The following is a 16,357-nucleotide window of genomic DNA, read 5'->3' on the forward strand; positions in this document are numbered from 1 at the left end:
GAGTTAGAATTAGAAATAAAAGGATGGCATTGTACATGGGCTGACAGTGACCTCTCTGGCAGATTGTTTCTGGCTTAAGCCCATCTTCTCTCCAGGCCTCAGACGGTCTCTCTCACTAACCACCTGGACTCTGTTATGACGAGTATTGATGGTCAGGTTGAAGGGCATTTTTTGATAACAGTTCACTGCATTTACTCTTGTTTTTTTTGTACTCTCCTCCTGTGTCTTTACATTCACATACAGTAAGTGTTGAATAGCTATTTACTTAACTGCATTTTTAAATAATGCTCTAGTAGTTCAGTGGTTACATGTTACAATCAGTTTTAGCACTTCTTGACTGAATGATATGAAGAGGTGGCATGTGTTGTCTTCCCCTAGGGAAGATGAGGTACTTTAGACCCATGCAGCAGATGGTTTGTGTGCGGATATTTGATAATGATCACGTCAGTGTGATGAAGGAATTTCTCACTTGATCCAAACTCTCATTTTTTCCATCTGTTTAGTACAATTCACACTGACAGAGAACATGCAGTTTGTAATATCTGATTAATCGAACAGCAAGCCACAAGAGCAGAATGCTGGAAAAACATCATTTTAGACTCATTATGTTCAGTAGAGTGGAGAGAGCAAGGCTCCAACCAATGATTTTAAAATTTGAATTTTTCCATATAATAAAAGATTCCTGCTACCCGGACCACCTGAGGCATATGAATTACAGTGCTGCGGCTGCTCATTTACATAATGACTCTAAGATCAACTAGATGGTATCTGCAGGGAAGCGTTTGTCACTGACCTCCAGTCAGTGTGGAGAGACTGTCAGTTTTATGAAAGTAGGATATGACAGATGTACCAGAGGAGTTAATGTCTGCTATCAGACCTTAGTGGTTTGTATAACAGTCCTGTCCTCAATTTTGGGGTTCGGTGCCACATCAAGGGAGCAGATTGACCAGCAAGAGTCCTTTTCTTTCAGGTTTGCATGGTGTTGTGTAGGTGTGGTGATGCACTGATGCCGAATTCATCTGTAAGAGGGCCATTGGCTCCAGGGAATGCTAGTGTCAACTGCAAATGTAGGCCAGCTGAAAACCTCCACGCATGCACAGCCCACGCCTGCTTTACTCGTGAACACAGCAGGCATATAACACACACTCAAAATTGTGTATTTCAGCATTAAAGAGTCTCCCTGCAAATTGTGGATGAACAGGACTCTAAGGAGGAGTGCGTTTTAGAAGGCCAGTGCTGCCTCCTAAATGTCACAGTAATGTTGAGTGAGTTTCTTAATAAGCATTTTTCTTTTCACAGGTCATACAAGCACATCTAAAAGTGTGCAAGTAAATCAGTAGGGACCTGGGACGGGAGGGATCAGCCAATTGGAGGAGAGAGATGTGGACGCAGGAGCGGTGTGCGGCACTGGCAGTGTTGTCAATAATCTTGCTGCTGTCAAAGGTGGTGGCTCCAATCGAAGTCCCACTGGACCGTAAGTCATCATTAAAATTATAAATTGCAATATGTCATGTTTTATATATATATATATGAAATTTAAATATCGCAAATAAAATTCTATATATATATATATATATATATTCTAAAATATTATTAAAATATCAAATTTCATATATATTTTAATTCATCTTGAAAGGAAAATGTATTTTTTTAGTATATACAAGGGGACAGAGAATTACAATCCCATCGCCCATCACACAGAAACACACACATACTGTATTCAGACCTCCATAGTGTGCCACTTCAACTCTGCACTAATGGGTGTTTTTGATGAGTTTTTTTTTTTAACCATTCTTTGAGGCTGTAATGGGTTTATTGTTCTGGATTTTTGCATTAAATCATAGTTGTGATGTCAATATACAACTTTGACATATCTTTTCACGTGAATATGAAGTTTTCAAACAAGCTTTTCATAAAAAGGCATCAGATCAGTCAATAATTCCACTGTAGACCGATTAGTCAGCTAAGCAAATTTTAAAATATGTAGTTTTGCACATTCCTGCTGTCCTGCTATAGGCAGCACTCTGTATTATGGTGATACTATTTATACAACGTAATAAATGAGGAAAATCCATTCTATCTGAACTGCTTCTTAAACAAAGAAACCAATAAATCCACTCCACCTTCTGCTGTCTAACTGTATTTGTTTTACTCCTCCAGTTTTTTTCAGTTTCTTTCTAATAATAGACATCCAGGTTTGGCTTACACTCTTCTGAAAAATGATTTGAAAGCTCATACAGAGCGAGACACCCCAGCGGCACTCATTGCTCACCAGCTTCAACAATAGAGAGAATTCAGCCTGACCAGGGGCTGTCAGCACCTCCCCAGCTCCCCTTCTCCGCCTGTAATCCCAAGACGCCATCATTTGCTTTTCCTTTCTCTTTTTCTCATTTTCCCTTATTCTCGTATTCCGTCTTTTGCGCAGTCTCTCCCCCCTTTTTCTCAGGCTTTCACTATAGGCCTGTCTGTGTGAATCTCTATTGATCTGTGTAGATAGAGAAGATTGGAGCACTGATCCTGTCCCTGAGCACTTCATAATACTCCTCTGACCTCTTGACCTCTCTGAATGTATTCAGCAGCAGGGGCTACTGGGAAATGACAAGCATCTGATCACACTATTAGCGACTGTATTGTGTCTTCTTTTGTATGCTTATACTCCATATTACACGCACCATCAAAAGCATTTTATAGACCAAGGACCCCTGTTTGGATTACATACATTTATAAACAGTACATATAGTATAAAATATAAGTCTGACCTGTAAAAACAAACCTTAAATATCAGATTGAACTCATTCCAAAACAATTACAGACAGATAATCAAACCAAATGTAACGGTGTCATAACCTCCATGATCTACATATCTGATATGAGCTGTGCCAGACTCTCAGTCATACTGGATGACCTGGGCTCTCTACCAGCCACTTCCTGTTACCGGAGCTGCACAGACCAGCCCCCACTGACATAGGCAGACAGAAAATAGACTGACTTCCTCAAACTAGATAACACCAAGAAATCCAAATTATTTTGAGAGATGACCACATTGCCTCATGAAACCTAATTATAATTCGGATTAGGCTAATATGAACAAATGTACAACAATAATAGTCAGACAACCTGCAGAACACCCTTGATGTAGAAGATGTATTGAACTAGAGATGTGACTCTTACTCCCCTTTCACACTGCGATTCCGGAAAATACACGGTTAATGTGTCCAATGTGCCAGTGATTACCTGGAATATGTGCGTGCGTTCACACACAACCCGTAAAGGTCCTGTAAAGACACGTGACATCAGGGCATGACGTGTAATGTACGAGTCGAAAACGCTAGGCATGTTAACTTTCACTGAAGCTGTTGTCACTGAAGCTGGCAATGTTACCGACCCAGGATCAATCCCGGAATCAATCCCAGGACGTGTTTGCGTTCACACAGAAGGCGACCCGGTAACGTCCCACCAATTTTCCAGGTCCAACGAGCAGTGTGAAAGGGGCTTTAGCATCTCTCCATTATCTCCCTAATGATCCTTCACTCCCAATATCACCCCCTCCCCAAATGTGATTTCTATTGACGGGGGTTGTCATCGGCTCCCAGCTGACCTTGCACATGCACTCACACACACTAACATATATTTCTCATGAAGTCCCATCCCCGTGTGACCTTGCTTATGTGTTATGATTGATGTCAGATGATGAATGGCACAGAACCAGAGATGCACCTGTTCCTATCCGATGCAAAGCACAATAGACACATGGGTGCTTTCTGGTAATAACCTGAATATGAAGGTCATATTCCTTTAATTAGCAAAGCACAATCACAAAAGCAATTCTTGACTCTTCTGAGAACATACATCACATTGATTGCGGTTATTATCAAATGTGAGAAACCCCCCGCAAGGCCTGTCACTTTAACATACTGACAAAGAAAGACAGTCAAAGAGTAAATATACTGCCATATGGGGAAGATAAATGAACCAGTTATGATTTGCTAATGTGACAGTGATGTATTTTTGATATGATGATTTTTTTTTTCGTAAAATTGATCTCCCTTCCCCTTTTTTTGTAATTTTCTCTCTGCTTCATTCATCTGGTGGCCCATTAACAGGTAAGTTTATTTGTTTGGTTTCTATTTTTGGTGTTAATATGTTAAAGTAGGCTTAGTGTTGTGTTTATAATAACTGTAGCAATCTTATTTCAGAGTTTAGCAGCCATTAACTAAAATATTTGTCTTTTTTCTTATAACAGTAGTTTAGTAGCAATTTTAATATATTAATGTAAATGTTTTATTTATTGTCATCATAGCCATATTTCCTCACTCTCTGTTAACTACTCACACAACTGTTTTTCTCTTCACCCGCCCCTCTTGGAACTAACAGCAAAGATCCAGCAAGAGCGTAAGTGCTTCATTAACATGGATTAACTTGTTCATTATATCAGCGGCTGGTTTTTAATAGAGCTTACAACAAAACATATCACATCTGAAATCTAAAGAACAGAGATATTACTGCATTGATGTTACAGTTAGAGTCAATACAGGCCAGAAACAAAAACATTGAAAAGACCCTCAAACCCAGTCTCAAGAGAGCTCACAGAAGTTCACTGTGCTACTCTAGATAAATTATAAAGTCTATCATTCATTAAAGCTGATTAATATTCTAATGTAAGCCCAAGAGCATGTCTTTTTGGCAGGCCATGTCTTTGAAGGGAAGGATTACTTCAGGGGTTTGTTAGCCATGCCAGAATACAATCTGAGCCAGCTAGAAGTAGAGTAGAGCAGTCAGGAATCTTGTGATTAAAAAGCCATGAACCAAACCAACCAGCTACAATGTGAAGCACAGCACTACAAACTTTGTTTTAAAGTTTAAAAAAAATGCACATCAGCCAATAAGACAAAGTTGATTAGAGAAATACATACAATCCCACATAGCACTGTGAAATACATAATTAATTTAAAACATAAATAAATAAATATACAAATAATAACTTTATTGATTATGTATATAGAAAGGCTTCTAGTGTAAAAAACCTGGGGCTCTGTGGCTACCTCTAACATGACCAGCCTAAAAAGAGAGACATTTTATGTACAGAAACAATATATCTTATATTTTTTGCAAAATATGAATCTAGGGAAACTTACATTCACAGTGCTTCATGGGAGTGGGTGAGCACTAAAACTATTTTGTTGTGATTGGCTTGTCACAGTTTTCTGATTGGTGGACATTTCTATACAGAATCGTGGGTAATGTAGTTTTCAACAAATTCCACTGTTTAACTGTTGTTGTGCAAAATATATGTAATTATATAATGCAGTGGTTCCCAACCTTTTTCAACTTGCGGCCCACACAACCGAACACATGTTTGCGCGGCCCACTGCAAAAAAATTAACTGACCCGCTATTGTTGGGTTAATAACTTAGTACTCAGAAGCTAGATTGTTAACTGTCTTTATTAAATGAACTGGCAATGATCAGAAAATAACTTGGGCTGGCACTGCTTGGCACAACTGCTGTTATTCTGTAGCATATGCGGCAAAAATATTGAAGATAAATGGGCGGTTTATTTTTAAACCAATCAGCTAGCTCGATGATGGAAGCATAGTTACAGTTTAATATCTATTTTTTATTTAATTATATATATATATATATATATATATATATATGAAATGATGTTATTATGTTATGACTTAGACATTTTTACATATATTAACAATATTATTATTTCCTTTAATTGTAATTGGCGGCCCACCTGCAATGCCCACAGGTTGAAAACCACTGATATAATGGATAGTCCTGGATGCTATTTTAGCTTGCCTGTTACAATACTGTTTGTATGGTAAAAAGCGCTATACAAATAAACTTGAATTGAATTGAATTAAATATAGAGCAATATTGTGTCCGCTGAATGTTGTTGTAGCTACCTGTACATCCTGCAATCTCTTATACCTTTTTGCCAGGTCCAGACTGAAGGTGCACAATTCTTAGCACTTTTGCATTTATTTTGGGGGGAATCGGTTTAAACACAATAATAAAGGAATGAATGATGCTACGAACACAACAAACGTATCGCTAGCTGATAGCATAGTCAAATTAGCCTATATATTTAGTAAACAAACATGAGGAGCAAATCAAATTTATCATGTACATATGCAATTAGCAAAGAATACGTGATTTGATGTTTGTCTGTCCATCAAAACTTTGTCTGTCTGTGCTTATTTTTGATGTTACCATGAGAGTGAATTGAACAACCATTTTTCAAGAAATGCAGAGCTTGCTTATGTATACATAGCATTGAGTTCTCAGTGCTGGTCAGATAAGACTGACTCTTTGTCCCTCCCTCCACAGTCAAACAGCCCCCCACCATTGTGAAGCAGTCACTAAAGGACTACATTGTGGACCCCAGAGATAACATCATCATTGAATGCGAGGCCAAGGGGACTTCATTGCCAACGTGAGAAAGGATGAAATCTTTGTGCCATCTAGTCCTGCTCATCCTTTTTGTCATCTCTCACCACTTTTACATTTCCAGTTTGTCAGCAAACTCCTACTGTATACATCCACTTTCACATCACTTCTCTGTCTCTCATTCTTCCTATTCTGTCACTGTCTAATTAACCTTGATGTACATTAGTCTCGGCATAACAAAGACCAGCACATTTTTGTGAGAGTGACACCCAACGGCCCAACCTGACAGTGGCAGTGCCCTCCCTCTTGTACCCTTGTCATGCCATCAGATATGCAGGGCGCTCACTCTGGCTCAAGTCCCTTGTTCTTGTTTGTGAAAAGCAGGCTTGACCAGCTCAACACAGTGTGGCCATTCAGAGTCCCTGTTTTTTTTTGGTTGTCTGTTGGGCTTTACAAAACCTTCAACTCAGGCCAGTCCGCAAAAACCATTGTGGTGTATTAATATGCTTAGTTTTATACTTAGGTTAGTAGATGGCACCCGGTCAACTCCAAGCACACAATCCTACAAGTTTTTAATCACAATAAGAAAGAGGTGGCAAGATTTTTTTTTATTGAAATTCTGGCAAATATCCAAATTGGTTTTGAAAGAGAAAGAATGGGCTTATTAGGACAAAATGTTTGGAGAAGTCCACCATATGAGAGAAATATGTCATTTCAATGGAAGATCGAAAGTCAATATCCTGATCCTGATGAACTGTTCAAAATAAGATCAGTAACATGCATTTAGAAAATAGATTTAATTGATTTTGAAAGCAGCTGAATTTCCATCTTATGCCATCTTTGGTTTGGTATTCATTTCTTTGTTGTTATCAGTTTGATGTGTGTGTAAATCCCCTTATTAAAAAGCATCCAACAATAGACCTGTTACATAAACAGCATCAAGTTGGCTCACATCTTGTTTGTAACTGGTTTGTGCAGGTTTCAGTGGCGGAGGAATGGGAAGTTCTTTAACGTGGGGAAGGACCCGCGGGTGACCATGCGGAGTCGCTCCGGAACACTGGAGATCAGAAGCAGCGGGAAACCGGAAGATTATGAAGGAGAGTACCAGTGCTTTGCCTCCAATGACTTTGGCACGGCGATTTCCAACAAAATCCTACTACGAGTGTCAAGTGAGGGCTGCTTTATGTCAAAGCACAACATACACACAACATGCTAATTGTCTGTAATGTATTAGTTTACCCAAAATGTAAATTCTTCCATTATTCACTCAACATCATGTTGTTATGTTACTCACATGACTTTCGTTCCTCTGTAGAGAACATCAAAACAAATGAAAGTATCGTAAAAGTAGTTCATGTGACTTGCACTACAGTTTATTTGAAGTCTTCTGAAGTCATATGATATTACAAAGGTGTTTTAGTGCCACATAAAAAATAACACAATATTTTTGAAAATAATGTCAAAATTATAATAATAAAATCATAGCATTGAGAGATTAAATTTGTGTTATTTTACAAAGTTGTAGCAAAATGAGAATAAAGTCATTGCAAAATGAGATTTTAGTCATAATATTTTGAGAATAAAATTAAACTTAAATCTAACAAATCTATGTCTTTACTCTCTATATCTTATTTACTGTTTTTATTCATTTATTTATTTGATTTTTTATGTGGCACTTAAATGCTGTCAGACAAAATTTAAGCTATAATGGACACTAAAATAAAAATAATGGCATTATTTTTTCATTGTTATGTCATTTTAATCAAATATGACTTTCATTCATCCATGGTGCGCAAGATAATTTGTTGTCCATATACATAACTTGCGCTATATCAATCTTGTGAACAGAATGATAATCTTCCTCTCAACCTTAACTCTCATATTACATCTGTTTCATCATTTTTTTAATTTTACACAATGCAGTTGGTTACCAAAACGTATTACAGTGTAATTTGATTTCATTGACATTAAAAATGGCTTCCTTTGAATCTTCAGTCTGAAATTTAGATTTGTTCCTACCTTCTACAAAATTTCTCTATGCTTTTAGAAAACTTGTGATATAGTGTCATATGGACTGCTTTGTTATAGTTTTGGTTTCAAAAAAGAAAGGGAAGAAAGTCATACAGGTTTGAAACAACATCAAAGTGACATTTTTTGAGTGACCTATGCCTAGTAAATTGCATGCAGAAAGCATTATAAAAACAACATCATCTGTCATAGATTGAATTGTTGTTATATTCTCTAATCTGGTAAACTTGTCCCCATTGCTCAGAGTCTCCACTGTGGCCAAAGGAGGTTCTGGAGCCAGTGGTTGTGCGTGAGGGGGTATCACTCGTCCTGCCCTGCAACCCTCCTCCTGGTCTCCCTCCTCCTGAAACCTTCTGGATGGACAGCTGTAAGTGTTGCTCATCAATTCCTGTGATTGATTGTGTCTCATAACCTTAACCCTCCTCTCCATTGCTTTGTCATTTTGCCATAACCTACATGCTCACTTTTACCTCTCCCTCTGCCATATACTTTCTGTCTCTCTCTCGGTCATGCAGTCTGTGTCCTCTGCACAGAAGTGTCCGTTACTGCATTAGTGCTGAGCTAGTGCATGCATGCGAATCTGCAGAACTTGACAAAAAGCTGAGAGAGCAGAAACAGACATGGCACTGAGACATTTCAAAAGAGCCGGAATCACGCCGCATAGACACACTCTTGACTGTGTTTGTCATTAGTACAAGTCACAAACGGCTCTTTTAAAATGCAACAGTGATAGTGAGAGGGCTTAAATATTGGAAATTATACATTTCGATGAAGAAGACATTTGAACTTCCTTGAACACTCCGTTCCATGTTCACTGGTCAGAAATGAACACTGCTTTACAAAATACATGTTTGGTAAACTTTTGAAGCTGGTTTATAAATTATTTGGCATATATTATGTCCAATAACCTATAAATGATTATTAAAATGGTTTAAATTCTAAATATATATGAAAAATTAAACACTAAGAACTTAATTGCTTAACATGCTACAACACTGTAAAAATGGATATTCATTCTTCAAAGTTTACATTTACCAATGCAATTAAATCATAAGTACTTTTCAAATATGAATAATTATAGGTATAATTAAAATAGGGGAAATTATCATGCAGAAGTAATCTAAATTTAAATTTTCAACTGTTATGATAAAAAAAAACTCTAATATTTCTAATTGAAATATTTCTAATATCTAATAATTCTAATATCTGTTGAAAAGACAACTTCACCTTTCATATACTTACAGCTGTGCACTAGGTAATATCCATTACTATGTGTCATGTGATCACAACACAGTTTAGTCCAAAAAGACATCATTATTAAATCCAGACTCATTGGTGATTAGTGCAGAACATCTCGTCTTCATCTCACAATCTTCCTCACTGCTCCTTCCCTTGAGTGACACATTTACTGATCCTTGTGATGTTTCAGACCAGAAGATAATAATTATGCTCCTGTGGTTCCCACATCTTGAGCATCATTTCATCAGCTGCCTAATCATGCTTTTGTGGTTCCCACATCTTGAGCATCATTTCTTCTTCTGCCTATCAGCTATTGCATGTCAAATTAAGTTGAACAAATTAGTCAAGATTCTCTTTTTTTCTCCACAGCCATTATGCCCATAAAACAGGACAACAGGGTGTCAATGGGCTTGAACGGTGACTTGTTCTTCTCTAATGTTTTGGCTAAAGATGCCAACACTGACTACAGCTGCAACGCTCGCTTCGAGTTCACACACACCATTCAACAGAAGAACCCCTACACCCTTAAAGTGATAACAAGTGAGTGGTGATTTCTTCAGGATCACTTGTTATCTTTAATTTGATCTAACTGATACATTGCTGTGCTGCTGTCCAAGGTATATGTGAATATTGTGGTCCATCTAGTGGTGAGAAGGTAGTATTTCTGGGGACATTTCTCTGTGTTCGTTGTCTTTTTTCACTTTAATTTGGAGGCTCTTCATTGGTAACTATCACAGTTTTAATAAGAGGCTTGAAGTACTGTCTGTCTTCCATTTCCATCCAAAGTTGTTCTCTTCTTCCCAGTTGTAATTGAGTGTATTTGATTTGATTTTTCTTTTCTTTTCTGTATTTGTTTGTTAATTAAACTGCCATTTATTCACAGAGGAATGTTATAATGACACGTTTCTGAACTCCACTGATCTGTATGGTGGTGAGTTCCACAAACAGCTAGTCTGTTATCTGTATGCTTCTGTAAAAGAGCACTAACGGAATTAGCGCTGCTGTTTCTAACCACACACAGCAGAGGAAATGTAGAGATAGTGTGTCTGTTAGTTATTTAATCAACATTATCAAGAAAGGTGTTTCACATAGTATTTATAGACTGTAGAATTTACCACTTAATGCTTAGATTACTTACCATGATTTTGAATACATCAATCTAAGCAGGGTTTTGGTCAACAAAATTCTATCATGGTTTGAAGAAACATTATTCAAATTTCGATTGTAATTGCTTTAATTATCCCAATCACATTGCTCATTATGGAGATATGGAAATGCTAGTAAGGAGATTAGGCCAGAGGTGCTCATTAATATTTCAGCAACTTTAATCCAATGATAACCATGTGCAAATCCTCACATATGTATCCGTGGATATGGCCTAAGGGTGCAACTGAGTATATTAAGAAAACAGGTAAAATTCAAACCTTATGACAAACACATTTATGGCTTTTTGAGATTCACCCAAATACCCATATGACAATATTGTGGGGATCAGGGTTCACTGACAGACATAAGCTTTTTTTAAGTTATCTTTTCTCTTGAATTGCTCGTATAATCTCCTCCAGGGCATTGTGGGGCAGCACTGACAGGGAACTGGCACTGCTGTCACCACAGAAACACGTGACAGGGGCGTGAAACATGTGTTTCTGGCAGCTTCATAGTCTAATCTCCCAGACGTTGTCCTCCCACTTTAATGTTTCCAACAAAGGCTGTTGTCACTCCCTCTCCTAGAGCACTGCTCGAGATGCTAATGACTGAGAGCTAATCTTACTGCTAGATATACATTACAATAGGGACTAATACTGTCGTACTCATCAACTCTTCCTCAGGGAGACGATTGTCTGTGTCTTCACATTTTTTGGTCTAACCATCTGTCTGTCATTTTAGCTACGATTCTTCTTTCATGCTTATGTTATTTATGCATTTATGTATTTATGTGTCCATGCAAAGATTTAACATAAATGTGAGAATAAAGACATTAAGTTAGGGCTTGGTGTTACAAATTGTTTCTGTTTCAAATAAATGCTATTCTTCTAAATGTTGTATTCATCAAGAAAAAAAAAAGAATCTTGATCAAGACTTTAGCAAAACAACTGTTTTTAACATTGATTTTTTTTTTTTTTTGTCCATAGCACGTAATGTACCAGAAACCCAGCCTACCTTTCTGTCTCCAAAGGGCTTGTCCAGCTCCAAGACAGTGCTTCGAGGGGAACAGCTTCTTCTGGAGTGTATAGCAGCTGGAGTGTAAGTGTTATTTAGTGCTATTTATATAATGCTATAGTAATTATTTGTATAGAATTAGCTTTCATTTTTATATTTTCAGTTTTCATTTTAACTTAGTTATATGTTATAGTATTTAAAATTTGTGCTTTTGTCATTTAATTCATTAAATATATTTATATATATATATTCTTTTTGTATTCAGTTTTAGTAATTTTAGTACTTTTGAATTTTCCAATTATTGAAAAAATCCTCTTGCAGTCACTAATTATATCCCTTAAAACTCATCTTTGATGATGAAAATGAAAGATTTAAATGTTTGTCTCCATGAAAATATTTTTTTTATGTAATGGCTTAAATGTAACTTTGCACCCTTACCTCATTTAGTATACACATGAATATGTGAATTAGTCCTCCACTCAGTCGCACAAGCTCAGACCTGCTCCACTTTCACTCAGTTAACTGACAGTAATAATACAATAATAATATAAAAAGCATTGCGTGGCACATTGACAGGATTGATTAATCTTTTAGTACGCCACAGTTTTAAGGAGAAAATGCTCAGGATTGGTGTTAATTGATGAATTTGCACGTTAAACCTAATTTTAACCAAAGGGGGTCTTTAACAACAACAACACTGGGGTATACATAATATTCAGTTACTAAAAGCTCTATATACATCAGTTTAAGTATTAGTTATTAGATTTATCAATTACGGGTTTTCTATTCTTTTCTGATGTTCTTTTTAATTTTCCATTTTTCCAGCCCATCTCCTGACATTAGTTGGATTAAAAAAGGAGCAGACCTCCCATCTAAAAAAGTCAAGATTGAGAATTTCGGTAAAACGTTACGCCTCCTCAATGTGTCTGAGGAGGACTCTGGTGACTACGTCTGCATGGCCAGTAACAAAATAGGCAGCATTCGCCATTCTGTTGAAGTCCAGGTTAAAGGTGAGCCATAGAGAAAAGACAGTTGCTGGATCTTGTTCATGAAGTTCATTTCTTTTTCATTTTAAGATTTCTTTATTGCCCTGTACAGCTGCTCCCTATTGGCTAGATAAGCCCACCAATCTGGTGCTTGCCCCTGAAGAGAATGGACGATTAGTGTGTCGTGCCAGAGGGAACCCTAAACCCACTATCCAATGGCTTATGAATGGGGAACCTATTGAAAGTGAGAACTGAAAGCAATAAATATTGCTTTTTTGATTTTAACAGTCTGAATCATAACACATTTTTGCATTTGTTTTTTCTGCTCTTTATAATACTTCAGGTTCACTGCCCAACCCAAACCGCCAAGTTCTTGGTGACACAATCCTGTTCCATTCAGTCCAGATAGGCAGCACCGCAGTTTACCAATGTAACGCCTCCAATGAACATGGTTATCTATTGGCCAATGCGTTTGTCAACATCCTTGGTAAGAGACGATGGAGTCAATCATTTAAAACGTTCAGACAGGTCACAAGATTGTGATATGTTAATGTTGTTTTCTTCTTAGACATGGCACCACGGATGCTAGGTCCAAAGAACCAGCTGATCAAAGTCATTGAAAACAACAGGACCTTCCTTGACTGCCCTTTCTTTGGCTCACCGTTTCCTTTACTGCGCTGGTGAGCTTACATTCCATTGTTTGAAAAGATAAACTAGGCTAATGTTAAATAAATTGGGATCTGTAAGATTTTTTTTTATATTTTCAAAGAAGTCTTTTATCCTCACCAAGGCTGCACTTATATAATAAATACAAACCTAGTAATATTATAAAAAATGATTACAGTTTTAAATAACTGTTTTCCATTTGAACATATTTTAAAATGCATTTTATTCCTGTGAAGGCAAAGCTGAATTTTCAGCATCATTACTCTAGTCTGTCACATGATTCTTCAGAAATCCTTCTAATATGCTAATTTTGCTGATCAATAACTTTTTATTATTATTATTATCAATGTTGAAAACAGATTTACTGCTTTATATTTTTGCTCTTCACTGTCAATTTTGATCAATTTACTGCAAGTTTACTGAACAATATTAATTTCTTAAAAAAAAAGCGTACTGACCAGAAACTTTTGTGAATTAGAATACAAATGAATATACTGTACATGTGTGTTCAGGTTCAAGAATGGCCTAGGCAGTGGTCTGGATGGTGGTCAGTACAAGTTGTACAACAACGGTACTTTGGAGATTAAACAAGCCCGGCCAGAAGACCAAGGCACCTACACTTGTGTTGCCAGTAACATTCTGGGCAAGATGGAGAATCAGGTGCGCCTGGAGGTTAAAGGTGAGACCTGAAACATCAACCACTAAATCTATCTTGTTTTTTTGTTTTTTAAGAGAACACATTACATTATTGTTCACGAATGTCTTCATTTACTCTGTGTGTGTGTGTGTGTTGTGCTGCATTTCAGAGCCCACGAGAATAGTGCGGGCACCTGAACATGTCACACAGGCCAAAGGAACCACGGTTCGCTTTGATTGTCGAGTTAAACATGATCCCTCCCTTGCTGCTACGGTCACATGGCTAAAAGATGACAAGCCTCTAAACCTTAACTTGATGTAATGTCATTTAACAATACCTACACAATATAATCATAATTACATTGTGCGCTATTGTTTTACTGTTATATACCAAATTTGCTTTTAGCATCACTTCTTTTGAGTTCAACTTCTGAATAAGTTAAAATCTGTGCACTACTGATTTTTTTTTTATATATAATTGTCTTAGAGTAAAACAGTAATATTTGTGAAATATTAATACAGTCTCAAAGAATTATCTTCGTGTAATTCATTCTTTTGATGGCCAAGCTGAATTTTCAGCATCATTACTCTAGTCTTCAGTGTCACACGATCCTTCAGAAATCATTTTAATATACTGATCTGGTGCTTAAGAAACATTTATCATCAACATGAAAACAGATCTGATGCCTAATATTTTGTGGAAACTGTAAGATCTTTTTCAGAATTTTTTGATGAATAGAAAGTTCATAAGAACAGCATTTATTTGTAATAATGTTTTAAACAATCAAAAAGTCCTTAATGTCACTGTAGATTAATTGAATGCACCCTTGATAAATAAAAGTATGCATTTCTTTAAAAAAAGATGTTATGTTATGATCTGTATGTTTTAGCAACCGGTTCAGAAAGGATGATGAGACTTTGACTATTTACAATGTCAATCCAGAAGATGCAGGAACCTACACATGCACTGCCAAAACTGAGATAGATGAGAACTCTGCCTCAGCTCGCCTTATAGTTACAGGTACACACATATTCACATCCTACAATACATCGTCCTCCTTTATGCACCTTTCTCATGTTGCTAACGGCTAGTAACATATTTCATAATAGATATTACGTGGATATGGACATGTAGGACAGTCACATGTCCTATCCAGAGGATAATAATAAAACAATAGGCCCTGTGAAGCCGTGGTCTACAGTGAATGTATTACATGCCCTTTATGTCACAGTGTCTGGGTTGTGTCCCTGGGTTTCCACTAGATGTCCCCCTTTCTCACGGTGTCTGTCACCTTATCACTTCCTGTTCCCTTATTTGGTCACCTTCCTCCTTGTTAGTAATTGATTGTTCCCCACCTGTCTCCTGTTCCCTCATTATCCTTCTGTGTATGTATACCCGGTCTGTCTGAGTCTGTGTTACGGAGTCCTTGTTTAATGTTGAGGTTATTTCATGTCCGTCATCTTGCCTTGCCTTGCCTTGCCTTGCCTTGCCTTGTCCTCGTGTCTTGTATATTTGGATATTCTGGTTTTGACCCTGCCTGGACTGTTTACCCCTTTGGATTACCCTTTAAATAAATATCATACCCGCACTTGGTTCTATCTCCGTGCCTCATTGGATCCCTGCCGTGACAGAAGGACTCCGTCAACACAAGATCCAGCGGTATGTCGTTTTTCCGTTCCCCAGCCAAGATGGCGGAGCGGCGAACCAAGTACCTTCGGTTGATCGCCCTCCGCCATGAGGGCAATGAAGTGGGGGCCCTGGCTCAGGTGTTCTGGTCCCTGGCCGAGGGCGTGGGCTATAACGATGCGGCCCTCAAGGACTATTTTAATGGCGGGCTGGATGATCCAGTGTCTCAGGAGGAGATGGCGCGGTTAGAGACACTGGAATTCTGGGAATTTGTGCGCTACCTGCAGCATCGGCTTCGGTGGGATGCCCCAGCCACTTCGGTCTCTTCCGGCGGGGTGGTCGTCAGCCCAGCACCACTGCCCAGGATGGCAACCAGCCAAGCTCCTCCAGAGTCAGGGCTAGTCACCGCTGATCCTCCAGAGTCAGGGCTAGTCACCGCTGATCCTCCAGAGTCAGGGCTAGTCACCGCTGATCCTCCAGAGTCAGGGCTAGTCACCGCTGATCCTCCAGAGTCAGGGCTAGTCACCGCTGATCCTCCAGAGTCAGGGCTAGTCACCGCTGATCCTCCAGAGTCAGGGCTAGTCACCGCTGATCCTCCAGAGTCAGGGCTAGTCACC

At 38.0% G+C, this 16,357-nt stretch overlaps 1 protein-coding gene across 9 annotated transcripts in view; it reads left to right on the forward strand.

Moving 5' to 3' along the window:
- The window catches only part of LOC132126740 (neurofascin-like), an 85,719-nt gene that overhangs the window by 39,669 nt on the left and 29,693 nt on the right, over positions 1 to 16,357 (forward strand). For 5 of the 9 annotated variants that reach the window (XM_059538198.1, XM_059538197.1, XM_059538200.1 and 2 more), the window contains exons 3-17: positions 1,300 to 1,474; positions 4,375 to 4,392; positions 6,339 to 6,444; positions 7,377 to 7,567; positions 8,671 to 8,793; positions 10,035 to 10,205; positions 10,549 to 10,596; positions 11,798 to 11,909; positions 12,651 to 12,835; positions 12,924 to 13,055; positions 13,155 to 13,298; positions 13,380 to 13,491; positions 13,990 to 14,156; positions 14,284 to 14,431; positions 15,004 to 15,134. In XM_059538198.1, the coding sequence (XP_059394181.1) occupies positions 1,381 to 1,474; positions 4,375 to 4,392; positions 6,339 to 6,444; positions 7,377 to 7,567; positions 8,671 to 8,793; positions 10,035 to 10,205; positions 10,549 to 10,596; positions 11,798 to 11,909; positions 12,651 to 12,835; positions 12,924 to 13,055; positions 13,155 to 13,298; positions 13,380 to 13,491; positions 13,990 to 14,156; positions 14,284 to 14,431; positions 15,004 to 15,134 (1,882 nt within the window). In that variant the 5' untranslated portion in view covers positions 1,300 to 1,380. The remainder of the gene's footprint in view (positions 1 to 1,299; positions 1,475 to 4,374; positions 4,393 to 6,338; positions 6,445 to 7,376; positions 7,568 to 8,670; positions 8,794 to 10,034; positions 10,206 to 10,548; positions 10,597 to 11,797; positions 11,910 to 12,650; positions 12,836 to 12,923; positions 13,056 to 13,154; positions 13,299 to 13,379; positions 13,492 to 13,989; positions 14,157 to 14,283; positions 14,432 to 15,003; positions 15,135 to 16,357) is intronic. The other 4 variants (XM_059538203.1, XM_059538199.1, XM_059538204.1 and 1 more) reach the window with 3 other exon arrangements.

This window comes from Carassius carassius, chromosome 44, assembly GCF_963082965.1.
Source record: "Carassius carassius chromosome 44, fCarCar2.1, whole genome shotgun sequence".
NCBI classification, from domain to species: Eukaryota; Metazoa; Chordata; class Actinopteri; order Cypriniformes; family Cyprinidae; genus Carassius; species Carassius carassius.